Raw genomic sequence first — 26,042 nt, forward strand, 5'->3', positions numbered from 1 at the left:
TTGCGTCACAGCGAATGCTGAGCCTCAGAAGCACGAGGTGCACAGTTTGGGGGTGAAATGGCCAGCAGAGAGAGCACGCGCGAAATATCAGCCCAATATATAATGAATGAATGTATCGTCTATGCATGTTGATCTTCTTTCGTACCGCACGTGGCCAACCGTGCTAATTGGAGGTGCGGGGAGAAGGTGAACAAACTAAAAGCAAAAAGCATTTCTGAAAAAAAATTAGTTTTCAATTTAGATTTCAAAATGCACAGCCCCCAGTGGCTTCCTAATATTGGAAGGAAGAGCGTTCCAGACGGCCGCAGAAGCGCACTTGAAAGCGCGCGATGCAGTGAATCAACTTAATACAATTTACCTCAGCTACAAAACGTTTCACTGCTTTTGAGTTCGCTGTAAATATTAAACAAATTGTCATGGTTTAAAAGTTTCACCGATTGTGAGCGCAAAGTTGTGTTTGGGGGCAATTTTTTTTTTTTTATTATAATAATAGCTGACTCGCTTTTTGAGTTTACGATTTTGATTAAGTGATTACATGGAATTATGAGGCTATACGTTTGTCCCTCTGGGATGAGTGGTGCAGAGTTGCTACATTTGTTGACACAAGAGGAATATGCAACACTTCAACCCTCAAGACAGGCACAAACCACGGCGACTTTGCATATTTTGATGCTGTGACTAAAAATATCACCGGATAAAAAAATCATCCCACAACACATTCACTTATCGCAAAATAAAAAATTTACCCGTGACCATGAGAAGTGAATGTTTGCGAAAGCATTAAACAGCAGGTGTGCATAGTTATTTTGCAAATGGGAGATGAAACTACTGTGTGCTGTGTGTGCGTATATGTCTGTGTGTGGGGAGTAGTATTGTAGCAGTTAGCGCGCTGCACTACGAACCTGGCGACCCGGGTTCGATTCCCACTCACGGCCATCACCAGTGACGATTATTTAAACAGGTCCTGGGCCTCCACTAGGTCAACTCTGCCTCAAATAAGTACCTGGTGCGATGTGTAAACATTGCCACTGGGAGACAAAGGCGGCCGGGAGTGGTGTTGGCAAACCCACCCCCTCGTGTACCGTGCCAGCCTTCATAGGTGCTCGCTAACAGCACTTGCCCCAACAGTCTGTTAAGGCTATAGGGGGGTCTTTGTCTTATATGTATGTGTGGCATTACCCTGAACATCATCGTATGGAGGTGAATGAATGGAAATGAATCATTCCTCAGATGGGTTAGCATCGCTGGCAAGCATGTCACACATGCACATGCTTTTTAGATTTAGAGGCAAAATCCCTTTAAATAATCCTATAGGATATCGAAACGCAGTAACAGAAATTTAGAGGCTCTGCTCAACATTTAAAATCCCTGTCAGGCTGCATGGACTCTCTTTAAAATCTCCATTTTTAATGCAACTGCAAATTGTACAAAGAGTAAAAGACCAGGGCATTACATGTCCACATGCACACACGTGTGTAAGGGAATCGCTAATTTTCCACTACTGGTCTCGAGGTATTGGTCAAGATTCCAAATTTAAATGGCAGGAACAGGCATCTCTACAGGGCAACTAACTCATAATCGCACTCATTGTATTGACGCCCTCAGGGAGATTATGGTCTTAGCCAATCCCCCAACAGGGATTTTAACTCAGAACATTTGTGTTTATTGAATATAACATGACATCCTATAGGATTTTTATTTTGTCTGCAAGGGAGAAAGGTAAAGAAATCAAATAAAAAACAGGGACAACCAGTAAGGAAGCGTTAGCACGAAACATACCTTCAACTATCTTATCCTGATAGTGAGCTTGGGAAAGAAAGCAAAAATTAGGGGAGAGTGCTGGGACTGTGACATCCCCCACAGAGCTGGAGTGTGGACGGACGGGGTGGTGATGGGGGGAGGAAATCTATCATGCAGAGGGAGACGAGAGAAATAAAATAACACAACTGCAGGACCTCTGTATCCTCCAACACCGTGCGTGCATGCGTGGATAACCAAGGTCCCACACCTCCGGCCCAGACAGCCAGGCAGCAGCAGAGTCCACAGTTTGGTATAGAGGAGATCTATGGTTGGGGTTCAGTTGAGCTCAAATGAGAAACGATTTTAGGGGATGTAGTTCCCCCTCCCCCTCCCCCCCTGACGACTACTAAACACACACACGAGAAAAAACATGCAGTTCTCAAATCAAGGTATGGGCAAGATCAAATTAGCGTTTGGAAAGAGGCATGCTTGGTGGGGCTAGAGTTTTTGTTTTTCTTTAATCAGTTCACCGTGTTTTAGATCAGCACGACTGAATCAAATAAAAACAAAAGGTGAATGGGTGGGGCGATTAGAAATGCGTCTCGGGCTTGTCTTGTGTTGTGGGGCGGCTATTGTGTGCACTCATGGAGGCCTGGGGCAGGGAAAACCATATCAAATAATGGATAAATTCCAAGTACATTTTAATTATTCATTGCAGCCTTAAAAAAAGTGTCAGTATTCATTAAGCTCTATTTGACCCGGGTTAAAAAACTAAAAAGAGGGTATAGCGATCTCGAGCAGTTCAAAGGGCACCAATAGCGAGGGCCCGACAAGTTCACGCCACGAAAAACCGGCGGGCGTCAAGAAACGCTGGAACCACCGCGTCGACGTTCATGTTTTTAATTGCATCAAAGAGCCAATTGACCTTTAGATCGCCATGCCTCTCCAAGTACCAATCTGAATAAAATAAAACTAATTAAGTTAAATTAGAAGGCGATAATGACAAAATATGACCTTTTCTTACATTCAACAGATGCAATTGGTTAAGTAAGAGCGTTGTTTTCTACTTAACCCGAAAAATATCATGTTTTTGTATTTTAAAAAGATATTATAAAAGGCTCTGCGATTGCTTCATTTGTGCCACCGCTGGCAGAAAGGGCATTGAATGAGTGGGAACTCCAGAGGATATCTGGTCTACTCGACCACGCTGACCCAGGTGTTCTGGACAAGATAGAAGTGCTCACACTTTAGCCTCCCCCACTGCATGCCTTAACTGTGGTGAACCCATGAACATCATTTGGTGAACAGAGGCTGTGGGGGGAAGAGGCACAAAACGTGCTCATTGTTGCAACCGGCCGCACCAGGTGATGAAATTGAACCGGCGACCTCGAGATTTCGAGTCCAGCGTGGTAACCATTACACAACAACAACAGCTATGTGTGGTGGATAGCATTCTATTTCAGTAAGTGTCAGCAGTGGTAAGAGTGGCTTAAAGGCTTCCTTAATTGCTTAACTAGGCTGCAGCCTACTGCAAGATGAACATCTTTAAAAGTATTGTCGTCCGAAAGTTAATCGCGGGCTTCTTAATCTTGAGCGAGATTTATCTGCTTAACTCAAAACAGTTAACTTTGTAGAGCTACAAATGTAATGTCCAATTATACGTTGCTTTTGTATTGCAACATTTCTTATTAATGTCGTCCAAATTCATTATTTCCTAATGCATTTGTTACATCAAAATTCTACCTTAAAGCAGTTATTTGCATGGGTGCTCCTACTTCTTACAGGGTGGAAGAGAAGGCCAAATACAATTTGTTGGAGAGGCTCTCTATAGCGCCCTCTCGTGGAGGCACTTATGCAGCCAGTAGTGTGTGGAAGCACTTGCAGGGCTGCACCTGTACCGTTTGGTCCAAAAAACAAAAAACGTAACCCTTTTTTCTTACAATATTTTTCATTAAATGTTATGCAGCTTTACCAGGTTTGTTGTGGCCATTGTTTTCCTTACAAAATTTGCATGCAATGAAATAGGGTTACAAATACCTACTCTGTAACCAATAAGGGGTACCATGATCAAAACACAGTCGTTTTATATGGCTGTTGTAGGGGCCACATGATGTGCGGTATAATGAGGATGCAGTGCAGGCCCCTTGACCTTCCATTGGCAACTAAAGACAATCATTCGGTTAATTAAACTGCATCTGCACTACTCCGCATCAGCTGTCCCCCAACCCAGGGTCACGACCCAGAGGCGGGGGTCACGAGGGGTGGGTTCAGAGGTCACAGATGTCACGTGAATAACTGAGACTGGAAGCGGGCATCGATAATGCTACTGTGCATGATTTTGATATTGGGAAATGAAAAGGTGAATCGATGGAATATTTCGCAGAGCGTGAAATCAATTTTCTCGGTGCTGGCGAGTCGCAGAATGGCCACGGACATGGGCACTGTGCTGATTGGAACTCGCAGGGAATGCGCTCTTGAAATCATATCAGCACACGTGAAGAAGTTAATATAATCCACACATTACATTACACATTCCCGACAATGCTTCCTGCCAACCGTCAGATGTCGTTGGCAAAAATAAGTTGTGAAAGGGCCGTGCATCATGTATATTATAACGTTTCGTGTGAAAATGCATTTTTTAAGTGCACCATAAAACAATCAAAAATATATTTATGGAGCCGGTAACACGTGTCTATTTGAGTCACGTGTTTCTCAAAATTGTTTAAAAAAAACAATCACGCGGAAAAAACTAAATGATGGAGCGTAAACACACGAGATAATGAATGTGGACCAATTAAAAAGTGCCTTCTTATGCTGGTTATTTTATAAACCTGTGTTGAATTCTGCTATGAGTGTAAAGGTCAGCGGTTCTTCAGTTTCCAACCATGTAAAATGATTTTGCCCTTTGCAAAAAAGGGTAACTTATTTTTACAAAATATAAGCAGACAATGGATTTGAATTGCCATTGACTATAACGTGTCGATATATCTCATTTCACTGATCCTGTCATTGTTAGTAAGGACATCATTGATCAAAAACATGACTGCTTTGAAGCACAATATTTTTTTTAAACATTCATTAAATGTTTTGTCCTTATTACTTTCATTCTCGGCAGATGGATTGCATTGCCAGTCAATATTAAGCAGTATGTTTATTGTGTTCATGGAAACCTATCATTGCTGTAACATAATGCATTTAATTTAAACACAGGATGTCGATAAAAGTATCATCCATTACTAAATAATAGTAACACTAAGACAGATGTTTGAGCTAGGTGGATAAAATTACACAAATAAAGACAAATATCTCCTGTATAGCCTCAATAGGCTGTGAGGGCAAGTGTTGCAAGTAAACACCTATTAAGGCTGGCATGGCACTCGAGGTGTGTGTGGATCAGCACCACGTCCGGCTGCCTCCGTCTCCCCCAGCGCTGATATTTATACATCACACCAAATAATATTTGTTTAAGGCCGAGTCGACCTAGGGGAGGCCCAGGACTGCTTCAGATATTCGTCATTGATGTTAATCGTGAGCTGAAATCGAACGCGGGTCCGCCGGATTCGGAGTGTGGTGCACTTTAACCGCTGTGCCACCATTCCCCACAGATTAGATTGCACACACCACATGGAGTAGTGTGAACATTTAATTGTACAAATCTCATCCCCTACTAATCCTCCACGTGGTGGCCAGGGCGTCAGCGCTAAGACCCATCGCATCGAGGGTTTGCAGGAGTCAAAGGAGCTCAGCAGCATCTTGGCTGTGATCATCTTGAGACCATTCCATGATGTTGCTGGCGAAGATCAATCAAAAGCTCTTTTTGTTTAAAATACGTAAGCATGTCAGAAAGATGTTGCCGGCATTCCAACCACACAGTTTAAGCACGCTGTCAAATTATAATTTTTTTTTTACAATGGAAGAGACATTTTTAGACAAGTTTGTATTTTGGCTCGGCGACTGTAATGAATGTGGAGCAGGGCAAAGGCACAGGTTTTTTTTAAGTTGCCATTTTTCACGATTGTGAGGAACATGCCAACCGCTGCTCGAGGATTTCTCTTTTAAGTTGACACGCCGCACATTTGTTCATATTGCTGGTCATATTGTTCTCCGAAGTGTTTTCTGCGCCGAGTGCCGTTTGGCAGGATTCCAACGATTTGCTCAATGTCCGACGTTACGCCTAACAATGCATGCACGTGTGTATGTTGAACTTCTTTCACATCGTACGTAGCCAACCATGCTAATAAGATGTGCGGGGGGAAGGACAACAAACTAAACACAAGAAGCAGTTCTACAGAAATTAGTTTTCAATCTAGATTAAAAAGAACACGGCTCCAGCGGCTTCCAAATATCGGAAAGGAGCGTGTTCCAGACGGCCGTGTGATGCGGTGACCATCTTTGTCCAATGGCCAGTCAAAAGCCGCTGCTGCCGGGGAGGATGAAAGTGCATCGGAGAGCCACGCAGCGCGGCCGTGAAAACCTACGTGACAATAACACCAAATATGAGCCGGTTTGCCCTGCAGACTTCCTTTTGGTTTGATCCGCGTTGTACTTGGTCTCAGGTCACATTGGCGCGGGGGAGCGAGCGTGCGAGTCCCGGTGTACGTACCGATGGTGCAGTGCTCTCCGTTCCAACCCTGGCTGCACTCACACGTGCCGTCCCGGCAGATACCGTGCTCTGCACAGTTGGGATGGCAAGCGCGTTGGTCGCACGCCACGCCACTCCAACCCTCCTCGCAGCGGCAACTTCCCATCACGCACACGCCGTGGCTCCCACAGTCCAGGGCACACATCTCTGCAACACAGCAGCCAAAAAAGGAATTATTGTTTTACCCCCTTCATATATATTGCAATTTCCCCTCCACCCACCAACAACTTCTGTCCACCAAGCAGTTGGGTGTGATGGGGTAAAATGTGAGTACTCCCGCCTCTTCCAAGAGGTCTGGTCAGTATGGAAGAGTAGGCCAAATAACGTTCAGGGGTGCTCTATTGAGCTCTCTCAAGAGGAGGCCCATCCACCAGCGCCGGCGTGAGCAAGCAATTCCAGGGATGCACCTTTACCGTTTCTAAATTTTTCATATATTTGGCAATTTAGTATTTTTTCACAATCATGGGACCTCCTTTGTCAGTATATAAAAAAAATAAGAATAGGTTTTACCATTTCTGGAAATAAAACAGGTGTTAAGATTTTTATTCAGACGCTGTCTTTCCGACAGACCTGTTCTTCACCTGAGGACGGCTGCTTGCGTTGTGGCCGAAACGTCGTGAGAATTATTTTATGTTTTATTTTTATTATTTTATTATTTCCCTTCTATGTGACTTTACCGAAAGAACCAAGAAGAGGTGTTAAGATGTTAAAACACCAAACTGAAACCGTTTGCAGACATGATTCTTTGCAAAAGGTTTCAGTTTGGTGTTTTAACATCTTAACACATTTTTATGGCCAGAAATGATAAAACCTATTCTTATATTTTTCACAATTGTATTCCAATTTGTGCCATCACCGTTCGTGGCACGAGACAAAGGGTCCAAAAGCAAATGCAACAACACCATCCCCCACGTGTTCGAGAATGACCCGCAGACGGAGATATGACAGGACTTCTGAGATCCCTTCACATGACCTTTAGCCCATCCTTTTGTGTTTGCCGTATCGTATCCACACCAATAATATTGGTAGGAACCCACTGGTTCCACCAGCACACAGGGGATTATTGTGTCCGTCCGTCGTGCAGGGAGGGGCTGGGTGGGGTGGGAGGGGCTGGGTGGGGAGGGAGGGGCTGGGTGGGGAGGGGAGGGTGGGGAGGGACTGGGTGGGGAGGGTGGGGCTGGGTGAGGCTGGGTGGGGAGGGGAGGGTGGGGAGGGGTTGGGTGGGGAGAGTGGAGAGGGGCTGGGTGGGGAGGGGCTGGGTGGGGAGGGTGGGGCTGGGTGGGGGGTGGGAGGGGTGGGGCTGGGTGGGGAGGGGCTGGTCACCCCATGGTGCCCTTATAAAACTCAACGTTTAACCTACTCACGCCGGCTTGTGCCTGCCCTCACAGTCGGGCATATTTGCGGAATACACCACGCCGCCATTGACCCTGGCCATTGACCGAGCAACCCAACGTTCCTACCAGCTCCCTCTGCAGGAATGTGTTTTTTATTCTGAGAGCTGAATTTGTAGACGTTGTTGCTGCACTTCATAAAATAGCAAAATAAAACAACGTAGCCCGATGATTTTTTTTCACATGCAGTCAGGTTCACTGGACTGAGGCCATCAGCTTGCGACACTTGAGAGAGCTGTGCAATTACAGCCGGCTGCAGATGGAATGAGAAACCCACGATCTCAGCGGTGACCTAATTTAATACCAATTCGTATTCAGATCTTTTCATCTTAATATTGACTTTACTTAAACACATCTTGAGCAAAGTCTTATTAATCGGTTGCAGATTAATCTCAGCGATGATCTGCTGCCTCCTGCGCTTGAAGCCTGCTTTCTCATCAAACTGACCATGGTGCGGTCAACACTAGTCTCGTGCTCTTCAACTCACTCTTGCAATGACACGTATCTGTCTCTCTTGAGTTCTCACCTGGTTAAACAAAATAAACGCAAACTCTTCCGCACCATCAGCCTCTAGCCTCTGAGCATCGTGATTTCAAAGTGCGTAAGGCTACACGCAGCGAGGCAGCTCCACGCTTATCTAATGAAGCCCATAAACATGGCCAGGATGATGCCTCTCTTAGTGCATTTGGTTTACGACTCTGCAAGTCGAGTCCATGTGTAACACTGGGGATATTAACCTTAAAGGACATTGCTATTCCATTCGGTACCATTTAAAATTAAATAAATCTCCTGTAACATCGATAATAAAATAGTGCGATAGAACAGCAGTAGAATATAATCTTCCATGCGCCATGTCAATAACACTAATAAATAACGTTCAATATCGTTATAAATTAACGGGAAGAACCTAAAAGTCACAACGGGTCACCCAAATGGCAGTGATACTAAACGGTTAAATCGGTAATCAAAACACGAACAGTAACATGCAGAACCGACGACTGCACTGAATAACCAAGTGTGCACAAAATGCCACTGCAATTAGTAGCTTGACAGAATTTCCATCGTGTAATTCAGCAACTTTGGCTCAATTATGAGAGCAGGTCTGCGTTCACACAGTCCCCAAAAACTGCCCGAGCCAGAACACGGGGCACAGGTCTGATCGCTTCTCCCTCGCTCCCAAATGCCGGATAAATGGATTATACACTGCATATCAACTCAGGGCCAGGAATTACGTGTGTTCACGAGTCACTCCGAGACCTGCCCTCTTCGTTTGCGTATCGATTGCCTTCGCCCTGTTGACCACAGCATAGGTGCTGGGCGATGACCTGTTTTTTTTTTGTATACAGCGATGATCAATTCAGCAGCGGGAGAGTGAGGCCACGGTCCTTGATTGTGATCAGAAACAATTCCACATCGATTTTAATTAATTCCATGCGATTATGGGCCGATTCCAATTAACAGAACCATGCGCATATCAAAGGTGTACATGTTAGAAAAAAAAATACACCCCTGACCCACGATCATCAATTACCGCTGTCAGGAGCCACCCAGGAATCTATTAGAATAGCACCGTTCAGAATAGATTAGCAATTAATTGTAAGTGGAATCGTGGAAAATTTGCCGGCCTCCAGGAGAGTGTTTGTGTTGTGAGATGGGGTGGGCACCACAAGGATGGGGCCATGCAGAGGTGAATCCATGGCAGTGATTTTACAAGCGCGCCAGGAAGCAGACGCAAGGCTTTGCGTTCGCCCCACACCACAACTGTGTACCATTGCGTGACACATTCACACTATAAATTGTTCAGTTAACCACGGACAGGTTCGTATGAATGACAGTGGGATAGTATTAAACCTACCGCACCATGCCTAATGTAATAGCGAAAGTGCATTGTGCGCAAGCTCGGTCCAAGCCGTTCACACAGCAAGAGCTGAGTAGTTGAATGCGCTGGCCAATGTACCACGAAAATGGGTTAGTGTTCAAGTGCAAATCCTTATCCTTAACTTACTCCATCACTCCTTCCTAATAACGCAAAAATAATTTGCACGTGCCTCTTTCCCCACCATTCCTGCTAAGCACCAAATATTCAACCCACGACGGTCTGTCCGCCGTTACGTGCCGTCACCTGATTCGTCTCTGCCAAGATTTCATCCTGCTTTCCTATTAAATCCCATCGTTACATTTTCCCAGAATGGAATAATTCCCAACTCTACGAATTCCAACAATGAAAGGTTGATGGATTTCACTTTGTTTTTTAAAGGAGACAGAAGCAACTTAGATTGTTTAATGCAATAAACTTTCTGCAAGAGATAGATACAAGTTATTTGCTACCAATGACGCAAACATTATCACAACCTGTTCAAGTTTAATTTTATATAATCATGTGAGAATTTAAAAGACCAGGTTGAGTCTCATTTGGAAAAAAATGACCGGGGCATTCGCCTGCTAGGACACAGCAATGATTGGCATGTATACTCCCTATTGAGTAATTAGCGGTGTAATTTTTTCGAATTTGGCTAAATTGTCGGCACACAACGGCCTATTCTAGCGAATGGCGTCAGGCGATATTTAAAGTCCACTGTGAACGGCGTAGTAATACTAATATTAACCCGCTGGCACACGTGGGATTTTGGCAAATAACAAGAGATACATGCAGAGATGAATAGATATTACAGGGTCAAAGCACCCACTTTCAATGTCCTCCTAAAAGCAGAATAAATACAGAAATAATAAAATAAACTGCACTCGTATCTGTTGTTGCTCTGGCTGGCTGCAAAGACACCGACCCACACGGCTAGGTGATAGGTTACCGCCTAAACAAATGGGTTGCTCCATGGCTATTAAATTCACCTGCATGCAGTGGCTTCGGACCAGAATATGCCAGCAATAATCTGGAAGGCATTACATTTTCGTGGGAGGTAACTTAGAGGTGAGTCCAGCATACGGGCTGTGGGGAAACACGTAGGATCGAAATGGTCACTCGACCATTCAACCGAACAAAAGAGCTCTTTAGAGAATGTATTTGCGCAGCTAGGCGTATTGTTTCCATGCTAAGATACCACCATTAGGCCGGGAAATTAAGCGCAGTCTACAAGCTGTTCGCTCACATTAAATACCCCCATCGCATTGCTCACAGGAGTTGGTCACTGTTTATTAGCGCCGGGAATGCATTAACCCCCTGCTACAGTAACGTTTTTTTCCCCCTACCTACCCACTTAAAAAAAAGCCTGCTCTCGAAATTAGCACCACGTGCCATACTGTTTAGCAATCACGCCACATCACGCTGAGGTCTAACGACTCGCCCGCCATCCTACACGTGCCATTTCCTGAATTGCAAAGTGCCACGCGGTTAATTTAGCGGCCCCCATATCCCAACCGCCTCGTCTTCAAACCACATCTTCTTAAGGCCGTTGATTCTATGTAGCGTTTCTGTCTCTCTTGGCCTTTTTCCTACCCTTATTTTTACTGGGTAGCCTTGAGACATTAGTGGAAGGTGCCTCACAAATAAATCGTTAATGGTTATTAACCGCCTCCAACAGCGACGGCTGTCCTCCTCTGCACGCAAGCCACGGTCGGAAACGCGTCCTCACGGCTGCCGTTGCCGGCAATAGAAGCCGCCGTGGTTGTAATTGGACTTGCAATTCAAATGTAGACATTTCGGGTCCATCTACCGGCGTAGCAGTTTAAACAATCGGCACATTTCTTAAACGCCCCCCACCCTGCCCACGTCTGTATATCCCGGTAATATACAAATTGGCACACCATAGTCGCTTGGCAGGTAGCAATGTCGTGGGTGTAACGTGCGGTCATCCACCTCCCTCTCCAAAGACATCTGGCTGGCATGGAAAAGTAGGCCAAATCACCCTCCGGAGGGGCTCTACAGCGCTTCCTCAAGTGGAAAGCGCTTTTGGTCATAAGTGGCGCGAGTGAGTGATAGCGGGGCCGCACCGTTTACCAATCGGCGTAAATCTGCGAAATGAGTGGCAGTTGGCTTGCGTATGGTGCGAAAGAAGTTCAACATACATACGCACATCTCAGTTGTGCATTTTGAGAGACCATCAAAAGTAGGCAAATTTCTCCAAGTTAAAAAGATACGTCCGATTTACAACTTGCTATTTAATCTTGGAAAGAAGCAAAAAAAAAGACTCCGACGCAAAGTCGATGTTGAACAAAGTGTTTCAATCCCTCCTTAGTTAATTGCTCAGGAATGCGCGACACGCAAACCGGTGTTCCGAGAGCTGCGCGTGTTGTTCCATTTAGAGATAGCTCTGGGTACAATTTATATTTAAATTGCTTAATTACCGGGCATTAATTCATCAATAGTCATGTGTAAAGATGAGACACATTATTAATTTTATTACTGTGGTACAAGCAGCGCTGAGTGTGCCTTTTTTTTGCAGATAAACGACACACTAAAAACAGACCGGCTCAATAACGCAGCAGCTCGGGGGAGCGAAGGGAATGCACTGCGGACACGCGCACGCACGCACGGACACGCGCACGCACGCACAGACACGCGCACGCACGCACAGACACGCGCACGCACGCACGGACACGCGCACGCACGCACGGACACGCGCACGCACGCACGGACACGCGCACGCACGCACGGACACACGCACGAACACGCGCACGCACGGACACGCGCACGCACAGACACGCGCACGCACGCACGCACAGACACGCACACGCACAGACACGCTCACGCGCGCACACACACACACACACATGGGCACACACGCACACAAAGATAAAACAAAAATCCCCCGTATAGCCTGAACAGAGTGTTGGGCAAGTGCTGTTCGCGAGCAGTACCGATGAAGGCCGGCACGGCACACGAGGGGGTCCGGTGGCCAACACCACGCCCGGTCGCCTTTGTCTCCCTAGTGGCGCTATTTTTACACACTGCACCAGGTACTCATTTCAGGATTAATCGACCTCAGGGAGGTTCCAGGACCGGTCCAGATTACCGTCACTGGTGTTAGCCGTGAACAGGAATCGAACTCGGGTCGCCGGATTCGTGGTGCAGTGCGCTAACCGCAACACTACCGCTCCCCATTCGCACACACACACGCACGCACACACGCACACACACATGCACATGCACGCACATGCACGCACACACACACGCACGCACACGCGCACGGTTATTTGTTATTACAGAGGTCGATGGTCGAGTGCACTCAGAGATTATGAAACAGCAGAGGCTGGTGGGGGGGGGGGGGCAATTTGGTTGTTCTGGGCTTCGAGGTGAATGTGGGAACACCTGCAAGCTGTCTCTATGGCAGCGGCAAGGTCACTCGGCGCAGCGACCACGCGTTCTTCGTGGCGAGCGGACCCCTCTCTGAGGCGGCGAGCGCACAATGACACGCTGAGATTCCCGATGGGTGTTTTTGCGTGTGATCGCCCAGTGACAAGTAGCACAGCAAGTAGGTAGTAATAATAATTTCATTTTATAGGGCGCCATTCATGCAATTGCATCCCACGACGCTGCACATCGATTATCCAGTTCCGTACACAGATAATACAATAAACAAAACGCTACTACTTAGCAAATAAAAAACGAATACATAAATAATGAGAAAATGATACACGTAAGAAAAAAAATCAAAACAGAGAAAATAGATTAAAATAAATAAATGCGTTCGGTCTCTCCACACCTCAGACCACAATCCCAAATTTTTTGCCGGATTTTGGAAAACCCTCATAAGACGGGTGGTGGAGTGGCCAAAAAGTTATCATTTACACCACACACCGAGCAGTGCTGGCATATGCACAACAGCAGCTTGAAAGACCTCTGCCCCATGGATACATTGGCACTCATCAAGCAGACTCCAGTTCCAACATCCAAATGTGTAAAGCAATGAATTAGTGAAAGGTTAAGGATGGCCTTCTTGTAAGAATACCAATACTCATTACACACCTGTGTAAATAAATGTAGCCTTTTGCAAATGTTTGGCAATGTTTGCAGGAATTAATGCACAAATGTACACGTGTACAACAAGGAAGCGTGCAGGGGAAATTCCTTGGAATTACATTGAGATACAAAAATAGTAACACATGGTTTTTAGAGAACATACGTTGATTAAGGACAATAACTCTTACGGCTAAGTGTGATGGGGCCAGGGTATATCTTTGCATGGGATAACGACCAATGGGTCAAGAATAATTACGGAGTGGCAGCCAATGGATGGAATGGGTTCCACTGTGGAGAAGGAGAGATGAAATCAGCTCGTGTGAAGGAGCCAGATGAATTTCTACACCGCATGACCGTGAGACATTGTGATGGGTTAGAGAGGTCTTTGTCGAGCAGTGGATTGCTCATGGCTGCTGCTGCTGATGAGTAGTGTGCATATTGACTAACAAAAGCATTTAGCAAAGTGAAAATAATGAAATTCCTCAAAATGTAACTGAAGAACTTGCCTACATGGATGAAATTCCAACGAGTGCACTTATAATTATATGACTGTGGCACTAGGTAGCAATGCTATCAAAATCATTAGCATCAGCATCAATATATTTATTGATTTAGAACCATACAAGAGCTCCTTCAGATTAAATATTTAATTTACAAGGAAGATCCAGTTATAAACAATGTAGGAATCAATAAAGCTTTGTCACTTTGAATGCTGCCTCTTTCCCCATTGGCAAACATTATTTCCATAAATGATTTTCTGTTATTTGTGGAGTTTATTAATTTATTGCACAACTCAACAAAATAAAACATTACAAACAAAGGCAAACGCACAAACCCAGCAGCCTCCAGAATAAGCATGTGCTCCTTCAAGCCCTATTGTGATATAGTGGCTAAATCACGCAAAGCATTTATTATTTTCTGACCGATTTCCCCCCCCCAATAAAGTGGGGGGAAAAAATATTTTCTGTTATCATGCTATCGTGGATTTTGTTGTTGATAAACCTGCAATAGTGTTACCAATTAACCTTTTTTTCTCAGAGGTAAATGAGATAACAAAAAAGTAGATGATCCCATTTGCGGGTTTCGTGCCCCGGTAGTAACAAAAACCTCTTAGATATTTCTGAGTAATTACCTCTAAAATAGACTTTTAACAATGTGCGATTTCTGGGTCATAACGAGATAAATGCCCAGGTTGGGGGTGTAATTAATTGCCGGTATCACTAACCCAAACAAACTAATTCCACTTTGGGCCTTAATCAGAACTTAATCAGGATAAGTCTTGATGAAGGCCTATCGACCGAAATGTTGACAACCTTGTATTTTTCTTCTTTGCCATCACTGCAATTTCACTGTACACCGTACAAAGCCATTTATTTAATATAATTGACCTCTGTCACTGATCAAGGTCACATCAGTCTGGCTCAAGCAAAGATTGAGTGCTGGACGTCTAGTGGGTACATTAGCATTTTAAACAGGGTAGGAATCACCGGTGCTTGCAATATGTCTGAATCCTACAGGGGGGCTATTGATTAAAAATAAAAGTCAATGACCTCTAAGGCCCCATAAAAGCCACAGAGTGGGCATGTATGACAGAAATAACATCATTGTTTCCTAAAACATTGCATTCATTACTTCCCCCCTCCCTCCCAGCCAGGCATAAAAAGAGATGTCATTCAACAAAATTGGGAATTTGGCTGTGAAATTAGATTCACGTATAAATGTATCTATGTACCCTTGCCGTATCATGGCAGAATGATGAACTAAAACCGGGGACAAATATATCGTTCATGAGCTTATTTCTTTACTATAACCGCCAATCGACAAAAATCTACGGAATCTAGGACTCTGACATCCATCTCATATATACAAAATGATTACCCAAACACGCAATAATACAGCAGATTGGGTCATTCTGATCGTTATGCCACTTGCAATGCAAATTCTGGTCTAAAAAGTTAACAGATGTTTGAAAGATGCCTTAAACAATGCTCTGAATAAAAATTGACAATTAGGCCAAGCTTGTGGTGTATTTTTTTTTATAACAAAACTCGAAAGGATGATCATACTTGTTTTTTTACTTTCACCCGTTGATAATTGCTATTGTAGAATTACATACGAGTAACTTGGCCGAAAGCAATGAAAGCGTCACGCGCCCCAAACGCTGGCAGACGTCGCAAACGAGTTGACGAGGAGAAAGAAAAAAACGTAATACTTAAAAATCGCTCGTGCACATTTCATTTTGGTTTCAGCCGGTTAAATATCAGTACATTAATTAAAACAAATGTAGCTATTTAGCTAAAAACCGCATTACGTTCCCTCTGTGGGATGCCATAATTTGCTGCGCTCATTCCATGCCAGGAGAACTCTTGCAGAATTTCAACAACAACAAAAAATAATTGCAATGCAAAAAAATCTAATTGTACAAACGCTAACCTAATTCGCTAATATTACCTCTGACAAGTCAGATTACTTTGTCGCAGTTTCAATTGCTCCAAAAAGAATTACCGTGAGAAGTAACGCATGGGAGCCACACAGAGAGGAGATGGCTGCACCGTTGGCTACCCCCCCCAAGGGCTTCATGATTTACCACCCAAGCCTGGTCTTCCGTTGCACACGGTGTGCATGTCACCGTGTGGCGCGACGTTCCACCGCGCAAGGGACGCGCAGCTGCCAGTCCCCGACCGCTCGCCAACGGTAAAGATCTCGCGACGCCAACTGCGGTCGTTGGGGCAAGCTCTCCTCTTTGCGGCGGCGTTAATTTCGGGAACGAAGTCGGCGAGCAAAAGATACTCGACGACGAATTGCTTCGTACATTCGCCAACGGTGACTTCGAGTGGACAAAAATTGTCAAGCGTGACGATTGCTACGACTACCTGCAAACTGCATAGGCACGAGTCGGAATGAGGGCGCAAACTCAGATAATTTTGTAATGTTAGGAGTGACTGCAATACACGAAGAAACACCAAACATGTCCATTGGGTTAAATATTATATATAAAAAGAGAATTAATTCACCGATTTGTTTCACTGATGACATTTATGGGTACTGGGGGTGGGAAATGTGCACCCCACACACCAACATTCATTAGCTAAGAGTGTTTGACTCAATGTTTGACCGCTTGAGGCAATCTAGACTGAAATAATGAGTGAAATGAAATGAGCAGTTTAAGGCTTCTGCGAGTTTTCGTCAATTAGACCAGGACAGACAAAAATATGTAACGTGCTTTCTCAAATTAATATCGACTTGCTTAGCATTGAGTTCTACGTTACGTATTCCAGAATAAAACAGAGCCTTTTACACGAATTGGGTGCAGCTACAATGGATAACGATGTCAAATTAATAGACCACACAGCTAAGGCGACATGATCAAACGTACACAAGTCAGGAGATATGTAAGCAACTAAAAACGTAAGCAAAAAATATCAGAGACAAGCGAGGTGACTCGGGGCTGCATGGAAGTCCTCAATTAGCACCTTTGAGATCCCTGAGTTCAGGACCTGGGTCACCACTTATGATAAAGGATTCTCATTTAATGTGAATTTGATGTCCTCAGCACAGTCACCAATGCTTAAGAAAAAAAATTCCATAATGAAAAAAAATTATAATAGCACCTAATTTGGCCTAATGCGACTCTGAGGGTTACATTAATCAGCGACAGACATCGCCGCGTGAATCATACATCCATATGGACGGTTAAATAATGAAAAAAAAACCAATGCATTGAATACATGTTCAACATAGGCCTGCAACGTTGCTTTTATTTCATGTTATGCCTTCCCTTTATATGTGCTCAGTTATTGTAACAAGTTTCTATGGTGTCTGATGTTTCCTCCACATCAGTTCATGTAAATAGTTCCTGGTGTAACACCTTTTATAGATGCTTCTATAATTAAGACGGCATTAAAGTCTTCGCTAGTCTGTTTACGAATAGTTCCAAAAAAATGGCCATTTTAATTTGATTTTTGCTTTAATTTTGGCAAAATTCCAGCTCAAAGATATTTTTAAAAAACGCTGGTTTTGCTGTCGTGCAACAAAACACATCTCAGAAATAATTACGTGACATATTCTTCCACAGACCATTGTCAAAAATGGAATGATGCACTTCTCTTCGAGACTTAAAAAAAATATATACATTTCTTCATCTCATTACATGACACCTATGAAGGCAACTGCAATTAAACTGCAGAGAAAAATACTTTCTCTGCAAAAATACACGACCTTGCTGTGGCCGTGAGGTCACATGAGTTGGGGGCTCAGTCTTCGGCCCTCTCCCCACACCTCGGCGGGGGGGGGTGGGTGAGGAAAGGAAGGGAGGTCCCTACGCCTACAAGTGTATATGAAATTAATGTATATGCAAAACAAAATAATGCATGAGCTGAGTTCCACGCGTGTTGGCCACTGGAATTGTCTTCCAATATCTATATTTGGAGCATATCAGTGACCACCGTATAAATAAAGTACTTTTTTTATCACCATTGTGTCCACAGCACAACCTTGACTATATATATTTTTTAAACCATCAGTGTATCCACGGCACGACCTTCGCCACGTGCTTACCGACAGAGCAGTCGGAGCCAGTCCAGTTGGGGTCACAGCTGCATGAATCGGACTCCACCAGGTAGCTGCCATGGCCCGAGCACTGGTCGGGACACTTGAGGCGCGGAGACTCGCAGTTGCTGCCTCCCCAGCCCGGCGTGCAGATGCAGACGCCTTGCACGCACACGCCATTGCCAGAGCACTGCGGCTCCATGCAGTCCACTGCAATGGGGGAGGAGAGGGCACAGGGTGCAGGCGGCCAGCCCAGCGACAATAAGCACGAGCAAGTGCCAGCGTGTTCTACGCCAAAAAGTACAACATCCCCACCCATGAGCTGCTACGACAGAACTTCCCTTTGACTCGTAGCAATTAACAAGCACAAATAAGAGAGGGAGAGAGAGATCTCCCCTATTTGAAGAATGGCCATTGTGCCAAGAAAAAAGTCAAAGAGATTGCTTTGCTCAAGTGAGCTTTTAGGCGGTGCCGTTTCCTGCGGTCTCTAAGACAGTGATGTAAATTCCACGTTTACATGGTGGGGTCACGTCTATCCACTGGACAACAAATATTGAATTACCCACAAATGACTACCTGTCTTATCAAACCCCATAACAATAATGTGCTAAGTTAACCCACAACCAGGATTTTAGCTCGCAACTTTACAATTGTGAGCCGCTCGCTCTATCATTTAACTGGCTGGATATTGCCCCAAAAACGCTGCATATTATAATTAATATTGTTTTGGGCAATGTTACTGGATGATGCATTGCGTTTTTTTTATTATTATTCGTGCTTGTGCACCGCTGCCAACGCGGTCTTGCAATTTTTTTGCCGCCGTTGTGCACCTATTAACGAGACTGGCAGTGCCATTATCAAAGATAAGAATTGATGCTGGGGCCGCCGTGTAAATGGGGAAGGATGGCTGGCGTGTAAAGGCAGGACGAGCGGAGGTCACGCCGTCTCGCGGGTGACAGCCCCTGATGGAGTGTGCTTCAAGGAGTCTCTCAAGGTCATCCGAGATGGGGAAGGCTCAAAGCAGACGTCCAGCTGTGGGGCCATCTTGACCTATCCCCCGCTTCCTCCACGCTCCCCCCACGCTCCCCCCACGCTCCCACCACGCTCCCCCCACACTCCCCCCACGCTCCCCCCATACTCCCACCATGCTCCCAACACGCTTCCACCACGTTCCCACCACGCTCCCCCCATGCTCCCCCCACGCTCCCCCCACCTGACCAACAAAGCTGCTCACCTAAGCCGATGCCCTCAAGCGCCTGGTTCAATCACGACGCTGATATGTTCCGCGGGGTGTGCTAGGTTATCTCGCGAAGGGGCCCGATGGCTGCCGCCGCTGCTGCTGCCGCCGTGATGATGCGTTGCTGCGCTGCGCCATGCCGGCTTATGTTGGAATGTGGAAAAAAGCGGCACTCGTAGAGTGCATCGGAGCAAAACCCAACTTGGAAGATGATTTTCAATTAATTTTCTGGCATCGCTTCGGTCGTTAATCTGCAATAATAACTCGGCGCATATGTCGATGCTAATGAAGGTTGGCGACTACTGTGGCTTTGGCTGTGGTGCCCCCCCCCCTGCTAAAAAAAATTGAAGCTCAGCAAATAAAATGGGTGCAAATTAAGAGGCGGGGGGTAACGCCGCAAAAATTTGTCGATTAAATTCTATTCTTATGCGAGCGGTACGTGCATCAAACGGTGCTGCGTGAGAATCAATGACTTTAGGCGATCCATTTCTAGATACCCCAACTAAATACTAATGTCCCCCCTCCCACTTTCTTCCCAGCAGCAGATTGAATGCTGCTGAAAGCGCACGGCTCCGTATCTCGCAGAGGAGAGCGTCGAACGATTCAATAAGGGCATTGACATTGGTTGGAGACGTGTAGAGGCTTTGAAATAAAATGTTGCTTTACCTGTCATTTCTGCCCATTATGTAAATGGGGTATCCATAAACGGGATCATACTTTTATTATGTTTGATTTTTATTATTTTATTTTATTATTTCCCTTCTACGTGACTTTACCGAAAGAACCAACAAGACGGATCATACTGTGTGCTGCACGTGAACCCTGCAGCTACTCGCGATGCTAAAACTCACCACGATGTTTTTAAAACAGAATCGATGAATTGCATCGTGACCAAGAATCGTGGCCTTTCATGAAATTGCAAAGTGGGGGGGAGGGGTATGATCGTTACAGGCCAAGCCAAAGGACATTCAATTTCTCTACACAATCCTGCAGCACAAACACCGAAAGCTCTGCCGTGGCACTACGGCTTCATCGCCACTTCGTATGTGTGGGGGGCACGCGGCACACGCACTGTCCGAGATGCATCACAAAGCAAGTGAAGCCGCCCCCCCCCTCGCCCACCTTCCTCGCAGCTCTCCCCCTTGTAGCCCGGGTGGCACACGCAGCTACCCATGACGCACGAGCCGTGCCCACTGCATGCCGGGTCGAGGCACTGCTCGGATGGCACGTCGCACTCGGAGCCTTTCCAGCCGCTGTGGCAGAGGCAGCGTCCGCGCAGGTAGAGGCCGTTCCCGCTGCACAGCACCAGGCACGAGGCTACGCGCGGACAGGCAAGCGGGACAGGTGCTCGTTGAACGTTGTGCCACCTGCGACAGAGATCGTCACAGTGATGTCTCCCCACCCCCGCCATCACCACCCCCTCTTTGTTTACCCGGCAATGATTAAAGGGGAGTCTCGAGAAATTTTGATGTTGGGATCCTTCTTATTGTAATGTCCTAACCAATTCCATTAATGGGTGTTTGGCTATTGGGAGAAATTTGACAGCCTTTAGAAAACACAACGCGTTAGGGATGCTGCCAAAGCACACTGGTTAGCACAATGGAACTGCAATGCAGAGGTCTACGGCTCAATCTCTCGGTGAGGCAAGTTAAAACAATTGGTATAGTTTCTTAAATCTCCCTGCCTCTGTCTACCTAATCGTATATTGGGTGCACCATGGTTAGTCGATCAGCAGGTTGCCTCCAGCGAGGAAGAACGGAACAAAAAGCCTTCTAGAGATGCTCTCTCTCTCTCAATCTTATTCTGGTGTAAGCCCTTCTGTCAACATCGGCCTGAGTGAGAAATTGCAGGGCTGCACCTTTACTAATACATAAGGCTGAAATGTAACGTTCTGAAACAGATGGGTTCATGAGACCACTTGCTGTACCTGCCAAAGTCCAAACCAGCTGGTATTTCCAGACATGCATGTAGTAACGGGGCTCATCCCTCAAACCTGCTTGGCTTTCGAGATCCAATGCATTTGGGTGATATTGGCGGAGCAATGTTGCACATGATGTCTACTAATCGTAAAGTAAAAAAAACCCATCAAAGTGGTTTTCTTCTCAAGTGAGCATTGGGGAGTGCTCATCTCCTGATTACAAGCTTCAGTCATTGGTGACAACTCCACATTCCTCTGTCCCCAGAGGGACAGAATGGGTGGTTCGACCTCTGACCAGGATTTCAAGCCACATAACCTTGTGGTTACGGACCACATTGTTCTAAGCATTGTATCACCCGGTCAGACGCTTCTATTGACCGCAGGTTTATTAATTGGTGGTGTTTAAGTTAAATGTTACTGGAGTGCAAACAGGGTTTAATTTGGTGATGCATTCCTTTGTTCAGAGCTGCCTTACACAATTTAGAAGCTTTGTTAATAATAAAAAAACTCTAAAAGTTTTTGTGAGAACAGGTCATTATAACACTCGTTATTTCACTCACGAGCATTGTAATGCAATGCCAAAGCAGTCGAATCACTCGATCACTGTAGCAGTCGCGTCTAAAGACGATTTTAAAGTATTTTGCTCATTAAGGAAACTGCAAACTCACACTGGACAGCCCAGGAGACACAAACACACAATAACTATACGTTAATCACGTCGTCTCTTCCATAAAGGAATAACATTGAAGGGTCTGTGTGCTCATCATAGAGAATGTTAAGGCACAGACGCCTAATGTATACACGTAGTATACATTATTTTCAGATTTATTTTTTGTCACATGGGATTTTCAGATATTTTTGGGCACAGTTTTGGATTGAAAATGATTACAGTTAAACGTTATAAAATGTAAGCGGAACCATTTAATTATAAACTCAATCATTCATGTACTATATTTAAAAGTCAGGTCGTGTTTCGTGAAAGTGATGTCACGCATGCGATGCCAATTTTGGTGGTAAAAAGCACAAAAATCATGACAAGGAAGTGACATCACTTCACGTGGCATCACCTTTCTAAATCAATCCAAATCAAACATTTGTTGTTATCACGTGACATTTCATACATCTATTCGAGTTTAATTAAATATATATGTTTAAATGTGCACTTATTACATACTACAAATACGTTTGTATTGTCTGGACATTGATAAAAAAAACAGATCCGGGTGATGTGTTGACATTGACAGCAGCATGCAGCTCTGCATGTGTTTGGATTTTTTTAGGTGGAAGAAGAAGAAGCAGGAAGAGACTTGGCCGAGGCGTTATCGTCTCTCTGGCTTATATATAAACCAAAAGTTGGCAGCACGACGCACTACGAGTCGTAACTCATCTTCACAGCCAGCGAACACGGCACTCGAGGGACAAATAAACAACGCATAATTACCGCGTTTTTGCATTTTTATTTATGCATAAAATTCCTGTAAATTTAAAAAACGTCCATCAATTAGGCTAGTTATCTTCCCCGGACGCCGCGAAGCGGTGATAAAGGGGTCCTCAGGGGCAGGGGCACAATGACTCGTGTGTCCATCTCCGCGGTCAACCTTTGTTTAAATCTCTCCCCATGAAACGCACGTGCGAAATTCACATATCACATTTATTGGTCACTCTCAACACCAATAAAATTGTGTTGGCGCGCAGTGCCCGGACACCCTCCTCCCACCCCCTCTCATTGTTGCCGTGCCCAGCCTTCATAGGTGCTGCTCGCTGACAGCACTTGCCCCAAAAGTCTGTTTGAGGCTACGCGGAGGCTCTTTGTCTTTGTGCGCAAATATTTACACGCGCAGCGGACAAGCCGCAATTCACTTTAAACAACACACACAGCATTTCGTAGCACATGACGAATACACACACATCGCATTGGCTCGTGGGCACTTCGCTGTGAACTTGAAGACCCGAGTTCGATTTCTGCTCACAAAGAAATAAGTAGCAAATGTCTGAACCTATCCTCGGTCTCCCCTAGGTCGATTCTGCCTTCAGGGAGTAGTAGCTGGTGCGGTGTCTAAACACATTTGCATTGGGGAGACAAAGTCGGTCGGCCGTGGTGTTAGCCAGCCACCCCTTCGTGTGCCGTGCCAGTCTTCATCGGTGCTTGCTAACAGCCCCAAAAGTCTGTGAAAGGCCACATGTGGGATTCTTTGTCTTCATGTTTGTATATGTACACATTCAACTACTATTGAAATATGCAGTTTAAAATATAAAATGAATGCACTTTTATCGATTTAAAGCTTTCGTGACTGCATGGATTCATATTCTTGGATCTACGTGACTTTACCGAAAGAACCAAGAATATGAATGCACTTTCTTTCAAAAATCTATGAGGCAAAACAGACAATCATTGTCATGTATTACTCAGTAATGATTTTAAAGAAATCTGTAATTTATATTCTAAACTATGTAAACTACATTGCAGTGAAAGCCCGTGGGACTATAGACTGAGACATATTTTACTTTTAAGTGCAGAAACGAATGGAAGGTCCTTTTTGTTTATTGCTCTGTACCGGTTTTCTTTTTCCTCAAATCTCATCCTGATTGTCCTATCGGCATCGCATCACGAGAATAAGTGTCAATTAGGATCTCTTGAAGAGCAGTGCAACCCTTCGTGTGAGAAACTGGTCCACAGAAGCGGACAACAGAGAGCTACTTCCGAGTTTGCTTTGATGACTACAGGCCCGCACAATAAGGGGCAGCACTTGTCCACATGTGCCACGTGACAGTCAAAGAAATAGATTTTTTTTAACTCTCCGAGCTTAAATTTAACCAAGTTTAAAAAACGACATTTCACGTCATGGTTATGTTGTTGCAGTCGCTGGTGACCAGGCCGATTACCATCAATAAAACAAATCTTACCATTAGTTTTATCGAGCGTCGTTGAAGCAATTTGAATCTAACAATCGCCGCGGCACCACAGACAAGCTGGAAGGCTGCTTGGCAAGTAAGCTGCTGCCAACAATTGCTCTGCGGTTCTCTATATATTAAGATGTTTTCAGCCAATTAGTGAGTGTTTATACATTTTGGACAAAACCGGAGCCCTCGATGTAACCCTCCGCATGCGAGGGGGCAACATTATATTCCATACAGCTCCTCGATGCCCATGGGAAAGGCATTTCACAACGTTCGTGCGATCCACCAATCCTCGCCCCCACAGCGCTGGATTACAGTCGTGCAGAGCCGCCACGCGAGAATCCGGTTTAATCATGGGCGGTTGAAAGCGAGACACAAACCCAGGGTCTCATCGTCACCAGCTCAGCCCCCTCCTCTGACATTTGCATTGTTGTTGCGTGTGAATGCTCGGGTGTTGTTGTGTGAATTGTTGTTGTTGTTGTGTGTAAATGTTCCGTTGAGCCCCCGTGTTACCTCGCGAGCAGTCTGGCCCTAAGAAGCCTGGGAAGCAGCGACAGATCCCAGCCACACACTCCCCGTTGCCATTGCAGTTGCTGGGGCACTCGTCCACGGCCGCTGTGGACACACATTCGCACGCGGGGAGCAACACACACTCGTCACTACCGACGACAGCTGCCTCTTTCTATTATGATAGCACGTGGTCAGAATGATGGGTCAGCTGTTATCCCAGTAGCGTGGGGGGGGGGGGGGGGAGTTGGCCCAGGGGGGTGGGGGGACAGAGCCCCCCTCTGCTGAACGGTTAGCCTGCATCTCCCCCCCATCCCCCCACATTCTAAATTCTCATAGTCCAGCGGGTGATTGATGACAGCAGGGCACAACGCACAAAAGACGCATGCAGATTGGTTACCGTTACTCATTCTGTTAAGCCCTTTAACGTATCTCTTTGAAGTTCGTTTAACATTGACTGTGTCATGCCCCTCCTGACTTTTCGTGCGCCTCCACCCCCCTCCCCTTGCATAAAAAAGGTTACGCTGTAAGGTTCTGCTGGGGCGGCTCACGCTTAGCATGTTTGTAGTGTCCAGGTCTGGGCAAAACAAAGTCGAGAGCCGTCCAATACTTGCATTATTGTTTGCTACGTGCGGGTAAATTGTACTCCGTGAATTTAACTGCAGTAGTTTTCTTTAATGAAACAGTGGTGGTGGTGTCGGCGGTAGTGAGATCTCATGACCAATATTATGAACCATGATTATTCTCTTTTGGTTTTCATCGTGGAGGCACAAGGACCGTGATCAGGAAGCTCTTTCTCACACGAGAGGCGAGCTTTTCTTAACAACCGATGATGCCGGATGAAAGTCTGCAGCAAATCAGCATGCAAATTTGTAAAAAAGAAATGACATTCTGCTTTGCTGACAAACCAACTCAATTGACAAATTTGCCCACATGACAACTTGATGTGACTGGCTCTGTCGGGTTATAGTTAAACATTTACATTATACCCACATAGTGATCTCACCCAAATGAAAACGATTATCAATCAGAGGTTTTAGTATCGCGGAGATGTGCGCACTGCGTTATGAACCCGGGTGACCCGAGTTCAATTTTCAACCATGGCTAACATCAGTGGAGAGTGATGTTTTAGCTCGTCCTAGTTGCCGCCTTTCCTTTAGCAACCTGCGCTGACGAGCGTGGTTCAACGTGATCACCAATGCCTTTGAAGTGACATGGCTTTGGGGGAGGCCTGTTATTCCAGTCGT

The 26,042-nt window shown here is 45.4% G+C and overlaps 1 protein-coding gene across 1 annotated transcript in view; it reads right to left on the reverse strand.

The window, feature by feature from the left end:
- LOC133354910 (teneurin-3-like) overlaps positions 1 to 26,042 on the reverse strand; it is a 417,855-nt gene that overhangs the window by 68,815 nt on the left and 322,998 nt on the right. The window contains 4 exon segments of the mRNA XM_061572093.1: positions 6,344 to 6,529; positions 18,245 to 18,445; positions 20,595 to 20,789; positions 24,802 to 24,903. Of these exon segments, the coding sequence (XP_061428077.1) occupies positions 6,344 to 6,529; positions 18,245 to 18,445; positions 20,595 to 20,789; positions 24,802 to 24,903 (684 nt within the window).

The sequence above is a fragment of the Lethenteron reissneri genome, chromosome 49 (genome assembly GCF_015708825.2).
Source record: "Lethenteron reissneri isolate LAM-NWPU_2019-01 chromosome 49, ASM1570882v1, whole genome shotgun sequence".
Taxonomy (NCBI): domain Eukaryota; kingdom Metazoa; phylum Chordata; class Hyperoartia; order Petromyzontiformes; family Petromyzontidae; genus Lethenteron; species Lethenteron reissneri.